This window comes from Camelus dromedarius, chromosome 20 (genome assembly GCF_036321535.1).
Source record: "Camelus dromedarius isolate mCamDro1 chromosome 20, mCamDro1.pat, whole genome shotgun sequence".
Taxonomy (NCBI): domain Eukaryota; kingdom Metazoa; phylum Chordata; class Mammalia; order Artiodactyla; family Camelidae; genus Camelus; species Camelus dromedarius.
This window is the reverse complement of record NC_087455.1, coordinates 70,748-94,052: the sequence shown is the minus strand read 5'-3', so window position 1 is coordinate 94,052 and position 23,305 is coordinate 70,748. Positions and strand designations below refer to the sequence as shown.

At 48.0% G+C, this 23,305-nt stretch overlaps 1 protein-coding gene across 1 annotated transcript; it reads right to left on the bottom strand.

The window, feature by feature from the left end:
- Positions 1–1,340: 1,340 nt before the first annotated feature.
- ZNF16 (zinc finger protein 16) lies at positions 1,341–13,505 on the bottom strand. The gene is made up of 2 exons (XM_010998723.3): positions 13,358–13,505; positions 1,341–3,433 (listed from the first exon to the last, which is right to left on the bottom strand). The coding sequence occupies exons 1-2, from the start codon at positions 13,503–13,505 to the stop codon at positions 1,692–1,694; spliced, it is 1,890 nt and encodes a 629-aa protein (XP_010997025.2). The 3' UTR covers positions 1,341–1,691.
- Positions 13,506–23,305: the final 9,800 nt, after the last annotated feature.

Genomic DNA, 23,305 nt, shown 5'->3' with positions numbered 1-23,305 from the left:
CTGTGCCTTGGCCCCAGGGGGCCTCCAGTGGCGTGGAGGCCAGGGGAGGGGGCAAAGGAGTTGAGAAGGGAGTGACATGGGCACATAGCAGATGGCAGACGAGCCTGTTAAAGGCAGGTCAGACCAAAACCCTCCAGCACTTTGCTCAGGGTGGGGCCCCAAGCCTATGCAGGCCAGGCCCCTGTGGTCTCACCTGCCTGCGCCCTCCGCCCCTGCTCCACCCACCTCACTGGTCATTCTCTCACTTGCTGCAGGTCGTAGCTCAAACGATGTTCAGGGAGCCCTTCTCTGACTGCCCCCACTTTAAAAATGAACTCCCAAAACACCCAGACCCCGTTTCCTGCTTTACTTTTGCTTCACAGCACTCACAACCATTGGGTAATTCTCTCCCCACTGGAAGGCAAACTCGAGGGCAGGCATTTGTCTAGTCTCCCCCAGTGAATGGCCCGGGGCAAGTTCAGCATGTATTTACTGAAGAAAGGAATCACAGAACCAGGCTGGACAAGGAGCCAGAAGAGGTGCCTGTTGTTAGGTGGGAGACCGGGCAGCTGAGCTGGAGGACAGGGTGGGGCTGTGTCCAAGCTGCACAGTGTTGCCTTAGCGGAGGGGCTGAAGCAGAGGGGAGGGTGTGACAGTGATGGCTGCTCAGCGTGGTCTGAGGTGAGGGCAGGCAACCAACCCACCTTGCCCAAGCCCATGGGACTCGGCTGTGCATCCGAGTCAACAGCCTCTCCCTCCTCGTCTGCAACTGCCAGCCTTGCCTCTACTCCCCAGGAAGCCCAAAGCCAAAACCTTACCTTCCACCTTAACACAAACCTGACAAAACCTGCCTGTGGCCGTCTCCCCTCCAGAGATAATGCAGGTGCCCCTCCCTCCACCCATCCTATGACACCTCCAGGTCTAGATTTGCTGGCTGCATCCAGGGGCCTCCCAGGTGGCAGACGTGCTGCTTCTGGGCCAAGTTCCCCCTGCCTGGTGACTAGGGGCACAGCTCAGGGAAACTGAGGAGGGACCCAGTGCTCACCCAGCAGGTGATGTACCTGGGGAAAAGCTGAGCCTGGGAGCCTGTGGAGTGAACAGGAGGGGCACAGAGAAAGTTGGGCTCTGTGGTTAAGGCATGGAGCTGGAGGCTGGGAAACAGCCCCAAGTGGGACCACAGGGGCCCAAGTCACAGCAGAATGCGAAGGTAGGACCTCAGACTGCAGCCAGCCACCAGGGAGAGGGGCAGTGGGGGAATCTCGCATCTCACTGTGGAATGGGAGGGACAAGAAAGGGTGAGGAGGTGGTGGCGTTGTGCACACACCACTTCTGGGGGAGGGTGACAACAATCAGACCTCAACAACTCTTGATCTGATTTTATGTGGACAGAATACCAACTATAGCCACTGACGAAGAACTTGCTCCTTATGACTAGTTATCGAACAAAAGAATTACCGTAGTTATCTGGAACCAAACGTTGGTGCACTTTTTTGGTTGTGTTTGAGAGTGCAGCCCTATAATCTCCTCCCTCCCAACACGTGGCAGTCTGATAACAAAACAAAAAGGACACAAGGTCACAGGAGGGGGAGCTCGGGCAGGAAGCCCATGAAGAGGTCTCATAGCAGGCCCAGCTCTGGGGACAGTGGGACAGTGGCTGTGAGGGTGGAGGTGTGGGTGTGCCGGTCAGCTCTGGGGGCGGGGGGTGGGGGGCTTCACTCCCTGCCGTGGACCAGCTGGTGCTTGAGCAGCTTGGAGCGCTGGCTGAAGGCCTTCCCGCAGGCGGCACAGTCATAGGGCTTCACCCCCGTGTGGATCCTTTGGTGCTGGATGAGGACCGAACGCTGGCTGAAGGCCTTCCCGCACTCACTGCACTTGTAGGGCCTCTCGCCAGTGTGGATGATCTGATGCTGAATGAGGTGCGAGCTCTGGCTGAAGCCCTTCCCACACTCCACGCACGTGTAGGGCTTCTCCCCGGTGTGGACCTTCTGGTGGTGGATGAGGTTTGAGCTGCGGTTGAAGGCCTTACCGCACTGGCTACACTCGTGGGGCTTCAATCCGTTGTGGACCCGCTGGTGCTGAATGAGAGTGGAGCTCTGGCTGAAGGTCTTCCCGCACTCTGCGCATTCATAGGGTTTCTCCCCGGTGTGAACCCGCTGGTGGAGGATGAGGTTGGAGCTGCGCCCGAATGTCTTCCCGCATTCGTGACACTCATAGGGCTTGTCGCCCGTGTGTACACCCTGGTGCTGGATGAGGGCCGAGCTGTGGCTGAAGGCCTTCCCGCACACGCTGCAGGCGTAAGGCTTCTCTCCTGTGTGGATGATCTGGTGTTTCCTGAGCACCGAGCTGTAACCAAAGGCCTTCCCGCACACACCACACACGTGAGGCTTCTCTCCAGTGTGGATCCTGCGATGCTGAATGAGGCTGGAGCTCTGGCTGAAGGCCTTCCCACAGTCACTGCACTTGTAGGGCTTCTCCCCAGTGTGAACCCTGTGATGCTTAATGAGGTTGGAGACCCGGCTGAACGGTTTGCCGCACTCACTACACTCATAAGGCCTCTCTCCAGTGTGAACCCTCTGGTGCTTCCTCAGGTGTGAGCTCTGGCTGAAGGCCTTCCTGCACTCACTGCACTCGAAAGGCTTCTCCCCGGTGTGGATCCTGTGGTGTTTAATGAGGTTTGAGCTCCGCCTAAAGGCCTTCCCACATTCATTGCACACATACGGCTTCTCCCCAGAATGAATTCTTTGATGCTGGATGAGGTTTGAGCTCCGCCTAAAGGCCTTCCCGCACTCACTACACTCATAGGGCTTCTCACTCATATGGGACTTGAGGTGCTTTTTAAGGCTGGAGCTCTGGCCGAAGGCCTTTCCACATTCGGTGCATACGTGAGGCCTCTCTCCGTGGTGGCTAAGCCGGTGCTGGAGGAGTTCCGAGTGCATGCCAAAGGGCTTTCCACACTCGCTACAGATGAAGGACTTCTGCCCAGTGTGCGTTATCTGATGCTGAGTAAGACCGTGGCTTCCTCGGAAGGTCTTCCCACACTCGCTGCATATGAACTGGCCTTCGGCTGTGTGAACCCCCTCGGAGATGGTTGGGTCCAGGCTGTGCTGGGAGCTCTGGTGGCTACGTGCACCGTCCAGACGTGTCCCCTCATTCAAAGTCACTCCCTGCTGTGCCCCTGGGTTTGGGCTCAGACTGCAGCTTCTCTCCGGGTCATCACAATCCACCTCTTTCTCTCCCATGTGGCCCTTCAGGGGCACCTGCTCCGGGGCGGAGTGGCCCTCCCCGTAGAGGAACCCCCAGTCTCTTTCTGATACATCATCACAGAGCTCTCCAACCTCAGGTGCCCGGGAGTCATCACTGGCATAGTTTTCTGATTTTCCTGCCTGTGATTCCAAATCCTCAGAAAGCTCTTCCTTCTGAAGAAACTCCTTGCCCTCAGTCCCAGGGGCCCAACCTGAAATAACAACCATGAGGTCACTTGGAAGGAAACAGGAAGTACAGACAAGTCTGGGAGCGTGGGACCCACGGAGGGTGGTCCTGGGACTCTCGAGGGAACTGTGAGGGGCTGGGAGAGCTCAGGGGATGAGGCTGCCCCCTGCCCCCACATTTCAGGAATCACCTGCAGCCTCCCTTCCAAGGCAGGACAAAATCCTGGCCTGAGGCGAGGCAGGCTCTCAGCTGCCCTTCCCCTTGCGCGCAGCAGGCCACCAGCAAGTCCTGTTGGCTCTACCCAGGCGTGTCCCAAACCCAGGTGCTCACCCCTCCCGCCTGCTCCAGGAAAGCACCGCACACTGCCTGCTACACTGCTGAGGGTGCTCCCCTCTTCTGTTCCAGATGCACAGCGCACGGTGTCAGCTGCTCAGGCCCAGCTGTTTGTCTCCCAGCACCAAGCACTGGCATTGGCCTCACTGTAGGAATCCCAGTGTTGGGGTGGGCCCCGAGCCAGCAGGCGCAGGGGACTTTTCCCTTCAGAGGAGCAGAGCAGGCTTTGACTGTGTCATGTCATGGCCTCTGGAATGTCAAGTTCTGTCCCACTCAACAGAGGATCCTTCAGAGACCAGGCCCCATCCTGCCAAGGCTGCCTGACTCACAGAAATGCATTCTGACTGGTGTTGGCTGATACAGGGGCTAAACTGCTGCCCCACCGTTCTGCAGTGGAGGCATGCACAAGGCTGCTTCTTTTCATGTCTAAAGTATCTCTCACTCTCCCGTTCAAATGGAGACACAGGCCATGCCACTGCTGCCTGTTCCTGCCTGGATGGGGAGTAGCTTACTGGCCTCCCACCTTCCCTCCTGCCCACAACAGCCTGGTGACATGGGAGCAAGTGAACACCTTAGGGTCACCGTGCACCCGCCCCAGATGGTCCTCAGCTCCCCCTTCCCACCGCTGGTCTCTGCTCCAGCACCTCACAGGAGAGGGCTTCTCTGACCACTGCCCCTCCTTGCTCTCCCTGCACAGCCCTGACTGCCCCAGACAGGGCTGTGTGTCTCAGAACTGGGGCCACCCAGTGGTGCTGAGTGGGTGGGTGGACACCCCTCCATATCCCCAGCCTCCTTGGGCCTGCTGCCCTCTGCCCTGCCCCTCAGCTCAGGATGACACTGACCCTCCTGCCTGGAACTTCTGGGACCTACTACCACAGCAGCACTGTCTCCCCTCATCTGGACACTTGTTCTCAAAGGAGTCGCCACTGATCTCAACACAGAACCAGACTGCCACAAACTCAGCCTGCCTGCCTGGCATGCCCACGTGCCTGGTGGTGACAGTTCACGTCCCCGTCACCTGACCCATCGTCCAAACACGCTGCTTGTGGCATGCCCGCTGGGCCACGAGGCCAGCACACAGAGGGAGGCACCGAGGTTGGACTTCCTGCTGACCCTCAGGCAGGCCAGTCCTCACACACGGCACGCGGGCTCCCAGGAGTGATGAGGGACCTGGTGTAGTAAACAAGGGTCTGGCTGGGATGGCCCAGGACCCCTATGCTCCCACTGCGCCCCATGACCAACCCAGGGAGCCCCCACCCTCTTCTGGCTGCAGGTGGAGAAGGAATGGAGCTTTTCCATAAGGGGTCAGAGGGGACCCATTTCAGGCTCTGTGGCTGCGTGATCTCTGTCACACAGTCAGCTTTGTTAAAATGCTTAAAAAACCTTAAAACTGTTCTTTGCTTGCCAGCCATAAAAACCACAGGCGGGCTGAATCTGGCCTTGGACCATGGTTTGCTGACCCTGACTGAGACAAGGTCACTGGTGTGGCTCAGGAGGGGTGGCCATGGGAACTGGTTTTGGGCCAGAGTGACTGTCGACCTGGAAGCCTTTCACTGAGACAGGAGACAAGTCCGGTGGTGAGAGTGATGAGAGGTCACTCCTGATTTGTTAAACCCGATGTAATGTTCTCAGCAACATAAGAACTACTGGAAAAAATGATGAAGAGTTCCTCTTTTGAAGGGAAATATAAAATCAGAAACATGGCTTCCCTTAAGAAAATCTTAAAAAAACTAAAACAATCGAGTTTGGCTGTGAAGGTGAAGGACAATGTCTGAAAACAAACGCAGTTGTTTGCACTGTCCTTGCTGCCCAACGAGTGTGATGCAACTGGAGAGAAGGGGAGCTCTGAGCTCCCCCAGCACACGATAAACCACCCGTGTTTCCTGAGAGAAGCGCTCAATGAAGACTGTGATCAGCAGCTTCCGGGTTCATGAAGAGCAGCTCAGAGAGGCACCTGCCTCAGAGCCGCGCTCGTGTGAGTGCCACATGTGGCTGCGGTGCTGGCTGCTGAGGGGTGCAGCAGGGGCCACACCCAGTGCCTGACCCCTCGCTTGCCACACAGACCCGGGGGCCACACCCCCGCCGGCTCCACTAGTCTCCCACCTCCCGCCGTGGCTCTGCTTTTGTTTTACGTAATAGTTTATTAAGGTGAAATTCACAAACATAAAATTAGCTGTTTTAAATGAACAATCAGTGGCGTTTAGTATATTTACAATGTTGTGCAGTCAAAACCTTATCTTGTTCCAAGACATTTTCATCACTCCAAAGCCCATCAGTTTACCCCCGTATCTCCCTGCCCCAGCCCCTTGTAACCAACCTGCATTTTGTCTCTATGGACTTAACTATCCCTGATGCCTCATATAAATGGAATCAGATGGTATGTGACTTTTGATGTCTGGGTTCTTTCACGTAACCTAATGCTTTTGCAGGCTCATTCACACTGCAGCAGGTATCAGTACTTTGATCCTTTTTGTTTCGTATTGTTAGGTTTATTTATTTTTTGATGGAGGTACTGGGGATTGAACCCAGGACCTCATGCCTGCTAAGCACATGCTCCACCATTGAGTTATACTCTCCCTCCTTCATGCCTTTTTATGGCTGAGTAATATTCCACTGTGTGGATATACCACATTTTGCTTATGCATTCATCCACTGATGGCCATCTGGGCTGTTGACACCTCTTAGTTATTGTGAACAGTGCTATGAACGCGATGTACGTGTGCTTGTTTCAGTACTTGCCTTAAACTCTTGGAGCATATATCTAGCAGTAGAGTTGCTGGGTCACATGGTAATGGTATGTTTAAACTTTTGAGGAACTGCCAAATTGTATTCCACAGTGGCTGTAACATTTTCACATTCCCACCAGCAATGTATGAGGGTTCCAATTTCTCCACATCCTTGAAAACACTTGTTAATTATTTGATTTCTACAATCATCCTAGTGGGTGTGAAGTGGTAATCTTATTGGGGTTTTGATTTGCATTTCTCAAGTGACTAATAAATTTCAACATCTTTTCATGTGCTTGTTGGTTATTTGTATATTTTCTTTGAAGAAATGTTTATTCCATTCCTTGGCTCATTTAAAAAGCAAGTTGTTTGTCTTTTGTTGTTGAGTTGTAGTTCTCTATATATTCTGGGTACTAGACCTTTACCAGCTATACAGTTTGCAAAGAGTTTCTCCCATTCTGTAGGATGTCTTTTCACTTTCTTGATAATGTTCTTTCATGCCCCAAAGTTTTTTTGATGAAGTCCAATTTACCTTTTTCTTTTGTTGCTCATGCTTTTGGTGTCCTATCTAAGAATCTATTGCCAAACCCAAGGTTATGAAAATATACCGTTTTCTTCTAACAACTTTATGACTGTGGTTCTTGTATTTGGTTGTTGGATGATTTCAATGTTTGCATATGGCATGAGGTAGTGAGTCCAAGTTCATTGTTCTGCATGTGGAAATCTACTTGTTCAGCACCATGTATTGAAGAGTTATCTTTCTACACTGAGTAGTCTTAGCACACTGGTTGAAAGTCAATCAGCTTCAGACGTTTGGGCTTATTCTAGACTTTCAATTCTATTCCATTGATCTATATGTTTATCCTTATGTCAGTACCAAATTGTTTTGATTACTGCAGCTTTGCAGTAAGTTTTGAAACCGGGAAAAATGACTCCTCGGATGTCCTTTCTCAAGTTTGTTTTGGCTATTTGACGTCCCTTGTAATTACACATGAATTTGAGGATGGCTTTTCCGTTTCTGCAAAAAAAGGCTGTTGGAATTTTGATAGGGATTGTATTGAATCTACAGGTTGCTCTGGATAGCACTGACATCATAACATTATTAAGTCCAATCCATGGACACGGGCTGTCTTTTCAATTATTTAGGTTTTCTTTAATTTCTTTTGGCAATGCTTTGTAGCTCTCAGTCAACACGCCTTTCACCCACTTGCTTAAATGTATTTGTAAAGTTTTTTTTCTCTTTCATGCTATTATAAATGAATTTTCTTAATTTCCGTTTCAGGTTGCTCATTTTTGCATACAGAAACACAGCTGATTTTGTGTTGACTTGTACCTTGCAACTTTGCTGAATTCTATTTATTAGGTCTAGTAGCTTTTTAATGGATTCGTTGAGATTTTATACATTTGGGATCATGCCTTATGCAAACAGAGATAATTTTATTTCTTCCTTCCCAATTAGAATGCCTTTTATTTCTTTTTCTTGCCTGATTGCTCTGGTCAGGACTTCCAGTAAAATAGTGATATACTTGAAAGCAGGTATATTTTCCTGATCTTTGGGGGAAAGCTTTTAATATTTCACTAATATATATGATGTTAGGTGCAGATTTTTCGTGAATATCCTTTATCATGTTGAGGAGGATGCCTCGTATTATTACTTTTCCTAGTGTTTTTATCATGAAAGTATGTTTGATTTTGTCAACATATTCTGCATCAAGATGATTAGTTTTTCTCCTTCATTCTATCAGTGTGGTGAATGGCACTGACTGGATTTCATGTTGAATCACTCTTGTGTTCCTGGGTTATATCCCCCTGGGTCATGGGGTATAATACTTTTAACATGCTGCTGGGTTCAGTCTGAGCGTTTTGTTGAGGGTTTTGCACATTTAGCCATAACATGTCTTGATATGCAGTTTCCTTTTCCTGTGATGTATTTATTTGACTTTCCTTCCTCTTCTATAGTTTGGGAGAGTTTGAGAAAATCAGTATTAATTCTTTTTCAAATGTTTGGAAGAATTTATCAATGAAGCCATTTGGTCCTGAATGTTTGTCAGGAGTTCTTAAAATTACTGATTCAATCTTTAATTATTGTAAGTCCATTCAGATTTTTCTACCTATTCTTGAGTCACTCTTGGTAATTCTTTTTTTAATTTACAGGAATGTATCTCTTCCATCTAGTTTATCTAATTTGTTGGTATGCAACTGTTAAGAGTATTCTTGTTTACTCCTTTCTACTTTTGTAAGGTTGGTGGTAATGTCCCCATCCCATTTTCATTATGTATCTTCTTTTTTTGTTACTTTAAAGGTTAATTCTGTTGATCATTTAAAAAAAAACCAACTTTTAATTTCATTGATTCTCTATCATTTTTCTATTGTTTCATTTATTGTTTCTGCTCTAATGCTTACTGTCTCCTTCCTTCTGCTAGCTCTGGGCTTAGTTTGCTCTTCTTTCTTTTGATCTTTAAGATGTAGTTAGGTCGCTGATTTAAGGTCTTTCTTTCTTTTTAACGTAGGCATTTACTGCTATACATTTCCCCTTTGGCTTTACCTTACCTGCAACTCCTAAGTTCTGGTATTTGTGGTTTTGTTTTCATTTGTCTGTAGGTATTTTCTAACCTCCCTTGTGATTTCATCTTTGACCCACTGGTTAAGAGTGTGTGGTTTTATTTTTACATACTTGTGATTTTTCCAGTTTTCCTGCTGTTACAATTGGAGATGATACTTCTCATTATTTCAATTCTTTAAAACATAGTAAGACTTGCTTTGTGTCTAACATGCAGTCTGTGCTGGAAGATGTTCCATGTGCATCTGCTCCTTGCTGGTGTGCATATCTATGACTGTTTAGCTCTAGTTGGGTTACAGTGTTGTCCAATTTCCTTATTTCATTATTGAACTTGTTTAGATGTTCTATCGATTTTTGGAAGTGAGGTACTGAAATCTCCAACCATTGTTGTAAAAGTATCCACTACTCCTTTCAAATCTTTGCTTGCTTCATGTACTTTGGTTCTTTTTTATGTGTAACTGCTCTACCTTCTTAATGAATCAACCCTTTCATCAATATATGATGTCCTTCTTTTCTCTTTTAACAGTTTTTGACTTAGCTGATTTTGTCTGGTATCAGTATAGTCATTCCAGTTCTCTTTTGGTTACCATTTGCATGGAATGTATTTTTTCACTTTTCAACTTAAGCTTATTTGTTTCTTTGGATTTAAAGTAAGCCTCCTGTAGCCAGCATATAGTTGGATCATGCTTTTTAAATCCATTCTGTCAATATCTGCCTTTTGACTAGAGAGTTTAAACCAGTAACATTTAAAGTAATTACCAATAAGGACTCACTTCTGCCACTTTGCTTTCTGAATCTTTTGTTTTTGGTATCTTTTATCCCGTTTGTCCCTCATTTCCTCTATTACTGCCTCCTTTTGTGTTCCATTTTGTTTCTCTTTCTTTCTTCCTTCCTTCTTTTTTCTTTTCTTTCTCTTCTCTCTCTCTCTCTTTTGGAATTGTACCATCTTGATTGTCTTTATTCCTTTTGTGTATATTTCAAAGATATTGTCTTAGCGGTATCATGGGGATTATAATTAACATCTTAACATCCTAAAACAATCTAGTTTGGTACCCCCCTGCTTTGTTGAACTATAATTGCCATGAAACATCGTATAAGTTTAAGCTGTGTGACAGGGTAATATGATATACATATATACTATGAAATGACCACCACCATAAGGGTAGCTAACACATCCATCACCTCACATAGTTACCATTTTGTGTGTGTGTGTGTGTGTGTGTGTGTGCATGTATCTGGTGAGAACTTTTAAGACCTACTCTCTTAACAATTTTCAAGTATATAATACATTAATTATAATCACCATGCAGTATATTAAAACCCCCAAATAAAGCCATCAAATTTGAACTGATACCAACTTAGCCACCATAGCATACAAAAACTCTGCTCCTACACAGCTGTGTTCCCACATTTCTGCTGCTGCTGTCACAAATGAATCTGTATGTTGTGTGTTCACTAGTGCAGGTTTATGATTGTTTTTATGCATTTGTCTTTTAAATCAAATAAGAAATAAAAAGTGGGGTTATATACCAAAAATACAATAACACTAGCTTTTTAACTTACCTCTGTAGTTAATTTTACCAGAGATCTTTAGTTCTTTGTATGGCTTTGAGTTCCTGTCTGAAGTCCTTTCATCTTAACTGCTAAGACTCTCTCAACATTTCTTACAGGGCAGGTCTATTGGTAATAAACATACTCAGCTTTTGTTTATCTGGGAGTGTCTTCATTTCACCTTCGTTTTGAAAGATCATTCTGCCAGATACAGAATTCTTAGTTGGCGTGTTCATTCTCTCAGCACATTAAATGTCCTCCCACTGCTTTCCAACCTCTAAGGGTTCTGATGGGAAACTGGCTGTTAATCTTACTGAGGATCCCTTGTACAAGATGGGCTTCTTGCCTTTTGTTAAGATTCAGTCCTTTCACAATTTGATTATGAGTCTTGGTGTGGGTCTCTTTGTATCCTGGCTGGAGTTTGTGGAGCTTTTTGGATGTGTGGATTCAACTCTTTCATCAAATTTAAGCCACTTTGGCCATTATTCCAGTATTCTTTCACCCCCCCCCCCATCCTTTTTCTTGGACTCCCAAATGTGTGCTTGTTCCCTTGATGGTATCCCATGAGTCTGCTAGGCTCTATTCACTTTTCTTCAAACTTTTTTCTTTCTGCTCCTCAGACTGGATAATTTCAATTGTCTATCTTCAAGCTCACTGATTCAACTGCCTGCTCAAATCTGCTGTTGAAACCTTCCAGCAAATTCTTCATTTTAGTTATTGTAATTTTCAGCTCTAGGATTTCTAATCTCTTTCTCCATTCTTTCTTTTTATATAAAATTGTAAATTTGTACTTTTCTCTATTGATATTCTTATTTCGTTTGTGCATCATTTCTCTTTAGTTCTTTGTCCATGGTTTCTTTTAGATCTTTGTGCACATTTAACACAGCTGATTTATGGTCTGTCAAGTATCTGTGCTTTTTCAGGGATGCTTCTGCCAGTTAACTTTTTTCCCTTGAATGGCCCAGCCATATTTTCCTGCTTGTTTTTATTCGTTGTGATTTTTTGTTAAAAACTGGACATTTGAATATTGTGGTAACTCTGTAAATCAGTCTCTCCCATCTACAGGCTTTTTTTTTTTTTTCCCCTGTTCTCAATTGTTGAAGGCTACAGTCATCTGTTAATTTAGTCATGTTCCAAACTATTTTTGCAAAAACTGCATTCCTTGTAATGTGTGGTCACTGAGGTCTCTGTTTCTTTAGCTTGTGTTCAGCTACTGTTTTGATGGAGGTTTCCTTGAACACTAACAGTAAAATAAAAATAATACACTTCTCCCACTTTGTGGATTGGCCCTGTGCTGGGACTCTATTTATTACTCTGATGTGGCTTCCTGCTTCCACTGATCTTAGAGATCAGCCGAGGTGAAGCTACAGTCTTCATAGGTCTTTTCTAAGAATACAACCTATCCTGGGCACATGTGTGGCTTTTTCAATTCCCTGATATATAAGGGTGCTTTTGAATACCCTCATTTTTCCAGCTCTCCCTCTTAGGTTTTAGGTGGTTGACTGTACTGTGGGGTTTTAGTTCACCTTACAATGTTTTTGAGCCCACCACGTTTCTTTTCTTTCTTTTTTTTTTTTGAGCCCACCACTTTTCTTTTCTTTCTCCCTCACCCTCCCACCTTTATTTTTTTGAGCTCACCACTTTTCTGCTGAGTAAGTTCTGAGTTAGGCAACATAGAGACACTGCATCAATTCTTTATCAAACCCCACATAAGTGAGAACAAAATGGTTTTTGAGTAAGTTCTGCTCTGCTCCCTTTGGAACCAGGGACCAGGGTCCCACACTGGGAACACAGGCTGCTCACTTTAAGACTGCTACTGAACCAGGGAGTGTTTGTTGAGTTTTCCTTTTTAAGTTGTGTTTTTCTTGATTCAGCATTTGCTTGGTCGCTGTAAACCTGCATGTTTTCTACATTTTGACAAATCTGGTTTGGCAGTTTCTACTTTTTTTTTAACGTTTATGTGGATGAACTGGTGTCAGGCGCTGCCTACTCCATTTTGCTCTACAGAGGCTTTTAAAGGTTGAGCTATCATCAGCCTGTTTTCTCCCTGGACCAAGAGTCCTGGCCTAACTCACCATTCTCTGCCTGGCATATCCTTGGGCATCTGGCAGCAGGCTTGTCCCTCAGGGTGACTTCTTGGGACTCCGTCATGTTTCTTATCTTCTATCCATCCCCTCCCTCTAACAGACGTAGGACTGCCCCGTACCATCTCTGCCCAACCTTCCCTGGCCACACAAGGTCTGACCAGGGTACTCTGCTCAGATGTCCTGAGTACAATTAATAGGTCCCACACAGTTAAGAGTGTCTTCTTGTAAAACAAATCCCAGTAAGGAAAGCTTACAATGATCCTAAGACTGCTGAGAGGCTCACAGAAGAGGTGAGTTAGTGAGGGGTCTTCAGGAAGGACTCTCCAGTATTTGAAGGGGTTGGGAGTATCTGGCAGTGTGAATGCAGCCAGGAGGGAATGGGCCAAGGATGGACTAGGGCAGGGGTCCAAGTGCAGGGACCAGCACCAGCTTGGTGAATAAGTAAGGCAGGGCTCAGCTGGTGACCATCACGCCACATCCCTCTATGTCAAGCGAGGAAACCAGGGTCCTGCTCAGGGCACCAGGACAGCCAGGCACCAGGCCAACTTTCTCTCTGATCCCTGCCTTGGCCCCTCAGATCCACAAGCACCCTGCCCCTAACGACATGGACACCTCCTGAGGTAAGTACTAGGTGATGTAGACAAAGTCCCCCCAGAACAAGGCATCAGAACAAGGAAACACACTCCCAGTACCTGGCTGCTGATGCTGAAGGGCAGATCCAGGGTGGGTCATGGCGGGAGCATCACTCACACAGGCCTGGGTTCCAGGGGTCCAAGGGGATGGTCCTGGAACTGAGGGCTCCATTTCTGCCTCTTCAGGGCGAGCTCTGAGGCTGGGCATGGCTGGGACCTGGAGACCAGCAAGGATGCAGGTGAGTGTGCAGAGGGTCCTGGGACTCGTCCTCCCGCCAGGCAGGGGTTACTCCCTCCACCCCTGTAGCCTGAGACCTGAAGAGGGCCTGGTGATTGATGCCACATTCCCTGATTCCAGAACCAAGGGGAGGGTCAGCCAGGGACACAGGACTCACAAGCGAAGGTAATGGGTGGGAAGGGGCGAGATGATGACCACAAGGCAAGGTGAGCACACAGTGCCCTGTGGGCACCACCTGGAAGGGTTCAGGCCTGCCCTGATTAAGAGAGCGGCTCCTGTGGAGCCTGTGCCTCCTGTGGGACATTCCTTGTTCCTGACACAATGCCCTGGAGGTTCGCCACCAGTCACTGGCGGAGCAGCAGCTCCAGAGTTTGGGTTGCCAGGGGTAGCATGAACTGCAGATATGCACAGAGTCATCACAGCGCCACCCTACTGGTCAATCCTGTCTGACTGTGCCCTCTTGGCAGCATCCACAGAGGGTGTCCCCAACCCCACCCTCCTGGGCTGCCCTTCTGCTGCACCAGTGGCTCCCTTCGAGGCTCCTCCTTATCTCCCCCTTCACGTTGGTCCCCCAGGGTTCACTTTTTTCCCTATATTAACTTCCTTGGTTAATTCGTCCAGTCCTAAGGCATCAACATCCTTTATGCTGTGAAGACTTTCAAACTTGGGTTCATCCCTGGCTCTAAGTGTTCTCTCTGAGCAAGAGACGGGACATTCCCACCTGGACACATGATGGGTCCCCCACATGGACCAAGTTACTAATTTCCTCCAACCCTCCCACTGCTGTCTCTGTGCAAATGCACTGTGCTCTGCCCAGCAGCCCACCAGGAGTGGAGTGACACATCTTGGCCCCTTACTCACACTGCACCATCTACAGGTACCACTGACCCCTCTGCCCTTCAAGGGTGGAGAAGACGAGGCAGGACACATTGGCAGAAGCCCAGGGTGGCCACTGCCAGCCAATCTTTGGACTGGATTTCTCCACTTGGACACATGCTTTCAGTGTTTCCAAAACACCCACTATATTCCGGGGTCTGTTCTGGGGACAGTGTGACCATCACCCTCATGGATCTCACTGGGGAGACAGATAACAGCAAATGCATCATATGAGATGGGCGAGTGCTCTGGACACAGGTAGTAGGGGAGGGGTGGAGCCTGGGGCAGGTGGGCATTTAAACCAGGACCAGAGAAGAGAGCTTAGGCCATGCCTGCTGGAAAGGTAGGAGAAGGCAGGGGTGAGATGGTGGACAAAGCTCAGAGACAGGATTACTGGGGATGGATTATAAGAGGCCATGACTGACTGATGAAAGTGAGGCACCAGCCATATTTCTACATTAGGAGAGTCATAACTCACGAACCATCTCAGGAAGATTAACCTGGTGTGGTCACTCAAAGGAATGGTGCAGGTGAGACTCAGAGCAGGGAGAGCACTGACTCAAGGCACCCAACCATGCAGCAGCAGAACAAGGCAGATGCTGCTTCCAAGGGTGAACCTTCACTTACCCTCTCCCAAGGGGAGACTCAGTCACTTGCAGTATTTACTCAGTTCATTCCATTTAAATATTCTTGAAATGATCACCACTGTCTCTGAATTGGAGCACAGTCATAAGGCTCAATATTCAAAAGGTTAAGAGGACTTAAGGTGGAGTATCTCCCAGCCAGCCACTTAGTTCCCCTTCCCAGGTTCTAATGTATCCTTCCAGATTGCTGTTAGCTTACAAAAGCAAATACGTGTATCTTTCACCTTCTTATTATAAACTGTACCAAATGATGCTCGTTTTACGTCTTGTTTTTCTCACTTCAATATATATGGGATCTTGCCCAGGAGGACATAGCTCCAGTCTATGTAGACAGAATGTCCCTCCCTACCCATTTCCACATCCTAATGGAACCTATGGATATTCTACGCTGCACAGCAAAAAGAGATTCTGCAGAGGAAAGTAAGGTTACGGGTCTGAGTTATCCTGGAGGACGCAACCTAATCACACGAGCTGTTGCTGACTCACAAGTGCTCCAGGAGCTAAGGACAGTCAGCAAGGAAACATGCACCCTCGGGAACCGATTCTACCAACGAGCTTGGAAGCTGGTTCTCCTGGCTACAGGCTCAACCTGATGCTAAGGTACGACTTCAAGGACCAGCAGCCACAGTCCACGCAGGCATCCACAGAATGGGCATGACCCAGCCTTCAGCCCCACTCTCCATCCCCAGAGCCCGTTCTCCATCCGGAGGGGGAATCCATCACCGACTGGGCCTCCAGGCCGGACAGTTGGCGCCAAGCGACACCCCATTCATTTCTCACCCGGCTGCGTACAGCTCTGATGTTCGCAGCGAATTCCTGGGGCGCGTCTACCACCCTCACCCCACGCGCCAAGACACCATTCACCGCCCCCAACAAGCCCTCCGGGGAGGGGCCCTCCGAGGCTGCGACCGCCCACGACAAGCAGCGCCCGCCCCTCCGCCCGCGGTCCCCACGACCTCCCGCGCATCCGAGCTCAGACTGCCCGGGCTGGCTTGCACCGCGGGGGCATCAGAGTCACGCGGCAGCACGGTCAGCAACGTGGACGCTTCACCCGGGCCACCTCCTACCTCCGCGGGTCTCTCCAGGAAGCGCGCAAGGCCGCAGGGCCCAAGCGGCTCGGCCCTGAGGCGGACTCCGGAAGTCCCGCCTCAACTTCCGCCCCGCGGGCCCGCCCCACCCAGCGTAGCCTCTCTAGGCTGCGGGAGGTCGGGGCGACTCGGTGGACCCGCCCCCGACCCCCGCGAGGTCCCTGGCGCCAGGAGAGCCCTACATTCAGAATTGGCTCATGCAACTAATTGACCAGGTGGCAAAGAAATATAAAAAAAGAGAGAAGCGATTATAAATTCAGGGAGAACCAGGGACTTAGATACACAGGTACCTAGCATCTGAACAGATTTTGCTTGATCAAAAATGGGATGCACGTGGAAGAACCGAATCCCTCAGTACATGATTTGACAGACAGATGGAAAAAACCCAAATACCTTCAATAGACAATGTACATTTTGCCCATGGGACATTTATAAAAATTGATTATACATTTCTACATAAAGAATACAAATATTTTAAAGTATGCATTTTACAGGCAGAATAAACTATCAAAATTAGAATAGAAATATGTAATAAAAAGTTAACCCAAACCCTTTAACTACTGGACTTTACGAAACAGTGTCTACATAACTTATGTATGAAAAATGATACTAGCTGGAAAATTACAGACTATTTACAAAGCAATAAAAAGCAAAGCACTTCATCCCCACACCTATAGAACTCAGTGTAAAGTATAAAATATATAATATTCATTGAATATTTTTCAGAGAAAAAATATAATGTATATCAACCTTAAATACTTTTTCATTATTAAAGAAGACAAAAACATTTATCTTAAGCTAGAAAAAGGAACATTTTTCTGCAGCAGCAATAACCAATCATATAAGGTAACAAGAAAGTAATGTCCACCACAATAGCAACAAAAACTATGAAATACTGGGGAACTAACAAGAAACACTCAAGACCTCTGTGAAGAACACTCTGAAACTCTAGTAAAGGACACAGAAGATGATCTGAGTGAATGGAGAGAGATTTCTTGCTCTATGATGAGACAACTTAATAATTCAAAGTATAAAATTTCCCCCAATTTAACCTATAAATTCACTGCAATCCAATCAAAATTCTAATTAGAGTTTTACAAGGAAACTTGATGTGATGGAAAAAGAAAAGTCACTGAATAAACAAGTTAATATTGTATAGCACAAGGGACTATTCAATGTCTAATACTGAAAAGGAATGTATGTATGTATATGTATGACTGAAACACTGCTGTACACCAGAAATTGACACATTGTACACTGACTATACTTCAATTAAAAAATAATCATAAGCCAGGCCATTAAGCAAATCTTACAAATTAAAAAAAAAAAAAGTCACTGAATAGCCAAATCAGCCTAAAAAGGGAAGCAGGCAGCTGTGCCATCAGTATCAGCACAAGAACCGACAAGCAGGAAAAGCAGCACAAAAGGGAGCTTGAGGGTCAGACTTCCTCACACGTGTGATTTAACAAATGATAAAAGTGGTACCACCATCCGTGACAGTTTTGGTTGTTTAGAAGGTGCTGAAAAAGTAATCTCACTCAATGAAGAAAACCAAAACCAGACCCCTGACAACACATACAATGGGAGTCTCTAAGTGAACTTAAGACCTGAATGTGGACAGTAAAGAAATGAGGTTAGCAGAAAAAAACACACAGGAAATATTTTCGACACCCTGGGAGGAGATGTTCTGATTAGCCATCAGAGAAACACAAATTAAATGGCAGAGACACCACCTCACGCTGCTGGGCTGGAGGGGTTAGAAGCCTGGATAACTCGTGCTAGCACCTGAAGTTTGGGTATTTTTCTCTCATGTAAAAATCAGAAGTCTGTATGGCAGGTTCCCCAAGGCAGTGGTCAGGGACCCAGCTTCCCTGCCTGAGGATATCCTGCTCGATGAATTGGAGGGGAAGAGGGAATGGAAAAGGGAGATGAGGAGCTGCTTCTGCTGCAGTCTCCCCTGTGGTCACCTGCTGCAGCAGGATATAGCCCCTGGCCAAGAGGAAAACTCCATAGTCCTGTCCAGTTGCCAGGCAGCTCAGCTGAGTCCCTGTGGACAAGGTGCAGCCTCTCCACCAGGTCCTAGAACAAACGGCAAGTTGCCTGCCCCCCCACCCCACCCCAATCTGCAGTGTGGAGAAGGCTGAGGAGGTGAAACAGCAGTGTCCACACTGTGCTGGCTGTGTGTCCAAGGATGAGGCTGATGTGGGGTTGTTGGGTACACTGTGTAGCTGTTTTGGATGCCATAATTTCACACACTTGTAAGCGAGCTTAGCAGTCACCTCTGTGCAGACAGTGCAGAGTCTCCTGCTGAGACCCTCTCCCTGGCAGGGAGGGAGCTTCAGGACAGCAGCTGGCTCACAGACTAAGCTCTGGGAGGAGCTCTCTGGGCCCTGGGTCTGTCAGTGGACTTGGCACTCTGGGGCTTCACGCACCTCCCCCCCCACCACCACCCTGAGGAGGGAGGCAAGGGACTGCCCAATTCTACAGGGTCTCCTGATCGACAGCTGGGAGCCTGGGCCAGCTGCTTGTCTACACACTTCCATTTAGTTCCCATGCAAAGGCCCCATCTATACACAGGTTAAAGCCCGAGGTCTCCTGTCTTATATTTATCACCCTCTCTATGCTGCCCCTCCTCTCCCTAGCTCACGGTACCTCAAGGCCACCTGCACCGCCAAGCTCAGGTGGGAAGGCAGTGCCTGACCTTGACCACTCACCCATCAAGGTCATTAGGATGACCCTGCCCACTCAATGAATAGTGGCACCAGCAGCCATCTATCCCTCTGGACACAGCCAACTGGAGAGGTGCTGCCACATGGCCAAGGTGGGTCAGTCCTTTCCCCAAACTCTGCACCCATGGCCACATTTGTTGGAGCCCCACAAGTCCACAGGATACATGAGTGGACACCTGACCAGAGACTGGCCAGAGCCCTCTCCTTAGAATATGAATCAAAACACTAAGTTCCCAGCCTTATTCTGGCAGGTCTCTGGGAAGCAGAGATGACCCCAGTAACTGTGGTGGCCAGTTTTTCAGCCCAGTGGACTGTGGAACTGAGAAGGCAGGTCTGCAGGGAAACCAGGATACAAGCCGAGGGGTGGGAAATGCAGAAACTTCCCGTTACTGACTCCAGTTTTTCCATGTGGGGTTCCATGAGACGTCCCTGGGTCCCTATGGATGGTGCACCCTTCTTTGCTGAAGTTACCTTAAGTAGGTGTCTGTTACTTGTAACTAGGAGCCCTAATGCACACAGCCAACCCCTCCACCTTCAAGTCTGCAGTTTTCTTCTGACCCCACCTTCAGATACAGAAGCAGCGGCATATATACAGCATGGAAGTGAAATGACTCAGCTCAGTCTAGCTGCCTGGAGAGTCAGGGCCTCAGAAATTGGAATCAGGGGCAGTGACCGGGCCACTCACTCCTGCATGAATGTAAGCAGTAATGGAATCCACCCATTACTTTTCAATGCTTGTGAAGAAGCACAAGAAACTCAAATAAACCCTAGAACTGGTGGGGAAAAAGGAAACATCAACTACACATGATAAAGCATAGGACTGGCACAGGAATTCACACAACAGATTAACAGGCACTTAAGGGCAGAACACCTTTTACAGCAGAGAAGACCAGATTTCAGTCTGTTTCTGATTCACATCCAGTTGTGTTTCAAGAGCTAGTGGTAGAGGTCAAGGACATGGGTCAACCCTGAGTCCAGCATGGCAAGGCCCCAGTGGAACTGCTGTAAGACAGGCAGGCACAGAAGGCAAGTGAAGGGGCCCCTGGGAACCTTCAGCACCTGCCCCCACTGCCTGGGGCACCCTTTCTCCTTACAGCAAAGGCTGCCCAAAGCCTCTGGGAATTTTACTTAATAATCCTGTGTTCTGGCAATAGTCAGACACCAGAATTAGCAAAATACTGGATTAGTAAATACCACACTTGTGATGCCCACACAGGAAGCAGATCTGCCTGAGCCCCGTGAACCATCGCCCTCACGGTAATAGCTGTCTGCCAGGAAGGCTGAGTCCATGGGCAGCTCCTGGAGTACAAGCTTGAAGGTAAGGGTCCTTCTCCACACCCCCAACAGGACCCGACCCCCACCAATATCTCTGGCTCACAAGTCCAGCCAGGCTACAAAAGTAGTTCATGGAGACCAGACCATCCATACTCTACTAGTCCAATGAGCAGAAAGTAATGTCTACCTCAAAGTATTAACCACCTTAAGTTCTGTCCTGTCATAATCCCACATAGCGTGTGTTAAGAATGACCAATACAGAGAGATCTGAGGTAGGAGACTATACCTGCCTGCTATACAGCACAGGTAAGAAAGACCTATGGGAAAACAGCTGTCACTTCCCTAGAACAGCAGCCTTCGGGGACCTGAGAGTGCCCTGCCTTCGCTTTCCCTCGCGGGGGGGAACAAGCATGACTGACCAGCGCAGCAGGAACAAGGGCGCCTTCAGAACCGCATCAAGTAGACGGTATGACGCCTGCTGAGCAGACCTCAGATTCCTGGAGGTCACAACTGTTCTGGCAACAGGTCTCTTGCTTCTAGTGTGTTCCAGGAGACCAAAGCCAGTGCCACTGGTGTGGGCCACAGTGGGGTTGGGAAGGTTACACGCCTGCTGGCATAGGCACAAAGCTCTTCTAGAAAGTTTCTACCAACCAAGTACCTGAAACGCCCGTGTCTTCTCACCTTAGCCAACCTATTCGGCTCAGCAGCAGGGGGGACTGAGTGGGTGAGTGCCCTGTGCCAGGACAGTACGGCTCCCAACCAATGTCAATGCCATCACTAAGCTAGGAGTGCAACTGGGCAGTTTATGACTGGAATCATCAACTACGTAATGTAGAACATTAACTATGTAATAGAAAACTATGTATATAAAATTCAATGCAATTTGCGTGAAATATTTAACTGAAAACTAAAACATTAATCCAAACTGACTGCAGGAATTACTCATGAGGGCGTTTTGGCCAAACTACCTGAAAGAGGATTAGAATAAAAGCTGAGCTTCTCAATTAAGAAAACTTTCGACTGTATGTAAAGATGAAAGTGTAAGAAAAACCCAAGTCACCTCCCCCCGCCCCTCATTTGGCACTCTAATCATGCAGCCTTGAGGAAGATACTGCCACAGTTTCCTAGTCCTTTGGTCTCTTGAAAGGATGTTGAGGCGATCCTTGGAATAGTAACAGCGAATTAATTTTTCTTCCTTCCTAAAAGTCCTTTCTCTACAAGCAGAAGTTATAACTGGATGACAAGCTCCAAGGCCCTATCTCAGACCGCAGCCAGGAGAGCCAGGGAAGGAGCTTCTGACACAGCTTCAGGAGGTTAAGGTGTCCGGTCATCTCAGGAAGACAGACATTCCATCTCTCAGGTGGAACATGGTGACTAGGCAATGATTAGTGAAGTCACAGGCCAGAGACTCCCAACTGTGGACCGTTTTCCATTTTCCTTTGTGGGTAACACGTCTGGAAGACTCATCTACTAAACCACACTTTCAACAGTCCAGAAATAGTCAGATGGGCCAGCCGCAGGACTGCCAGCCCCCTGCCCAGTGGTACCTTAACTTTTGGGGTGCTGGGGGTGCAGCAGGTGCAGGCCTGCGGCGGCTCAGCAGGCATCCACACCCATAGGCGGTGGAGCTTCGTGGTGCTGGAGCCTCCACTGAGCAGCCTCTCTGTGCCTCAGTCTCACCGTGACATGGGGTTAGCGGGGTTAAAAGTCCCTACTTCACTGAGCTGACGTGAGGATTAAATGAGAAAACCCGGGCAAAGCATCATCACAGTAACTGGCACACGCTAAGGTAAAGGTTTGATGACGGAATCAGGATTTTTGTTCAGCACGTGATAACCACTGTCATCACAGTGGACTAACCCCACTTAAAAAAGTCAAAGCTATTTGTGGTGAAGAATGCTTGGGAGGGGTATCACCAAGAGGCAGTTTCCAACCAGCTTTTCAAAATCCTAAAATGAGTAAAGACCAATACTATTACTACACAGCTAGGAGCCTGGAAAATGAGGCCTGAACCCTGAGTCAAGTCAGTATCAGAAAAGGCAGGTCAACTTCTAAGAGAAAGTTCCTTCAATGAGCAGGAAAATTGGAATAAACTCATTATTCAGAAGGATACTATGAAGAAACAGAATGTCCAGCTATTACATAATTCATCACTCTTCCTTCTTGCCCTGATTCTTATCCACAAAGCACCATGCCACTACAGCTCATCCCAAATCTCAACTGGTTCACCCTTTCCCAAGTGTCGGCACAAACGACTCCACCTGCTCATCAGAGACTCTACAGACACTGTCAGTTGCCAGATTTCAGTTTCTAGAACTGTCTCTTACAGACTGTTTTTGCTGAATTTCTCACATTTATAACCCTATTTCAGCCCATTTTGATGCTAACCTTTCCTCCAGAAAAGAAGTAGAAGGAAGTGCTAGAGAAATTTCTGGAGACACTGAAGAGACACTGCAGGACAAGGTGAGCCCTGAGGGCAGAGCCCCTCAGGTTGCGTGTGGGATAGCCAAGGGCGCTGAGACACTGCTGACCAACAAAGCCCAGGGAGGGACCAAAAGGGACCAAAAGCGCCTGTGAGCATGCAGACAGCGGTTCACAGGCAGACAAACGACCGTACGACAATCTACCCACTAGGCTGCTTAGCACTGTGGCCCTGCCTCACCTGGGTCCTGCCGCCTTGACAGGGTTCGCCCGACGCCAGGCTGCCCAGCGAAAGGGAACATCAACCACTCACCTTCTCTGCCTCAGAAATGGTTCTGGAAACTACCAACAGAGTCTCAGTTATGTCCTGGGTCCCACGCCACAGTGTCTACTTTATGCCCATCTTCTTCCCAATTCTCAGGGGTTTCCTTTCCAAATTATCCTCTAGTTTGGAACCCACTTTATATGAGTCACTCGACTTCTCAGCAAGATTCCAACTGTTTGCCTCTGCACACAAGCCTCACCTCTTTCCTTAACAAATTTTGCTTCTACTCAAGAGGCTTCTCGCCACTGTGCATTGTTTGATGCTTTTGAAGGTAAAGGCATTGTCCCTCTTACTAGAGCAAAAGCATTCCAGAAAGGCCCTACAAACAACCAAGAGAACCCCAGGCTGGCTCCATCACGCAGAGCCCAAGGATCCCAGTTGCTTCTCTTGAAGCTGAAGCAGATGAAGAGAA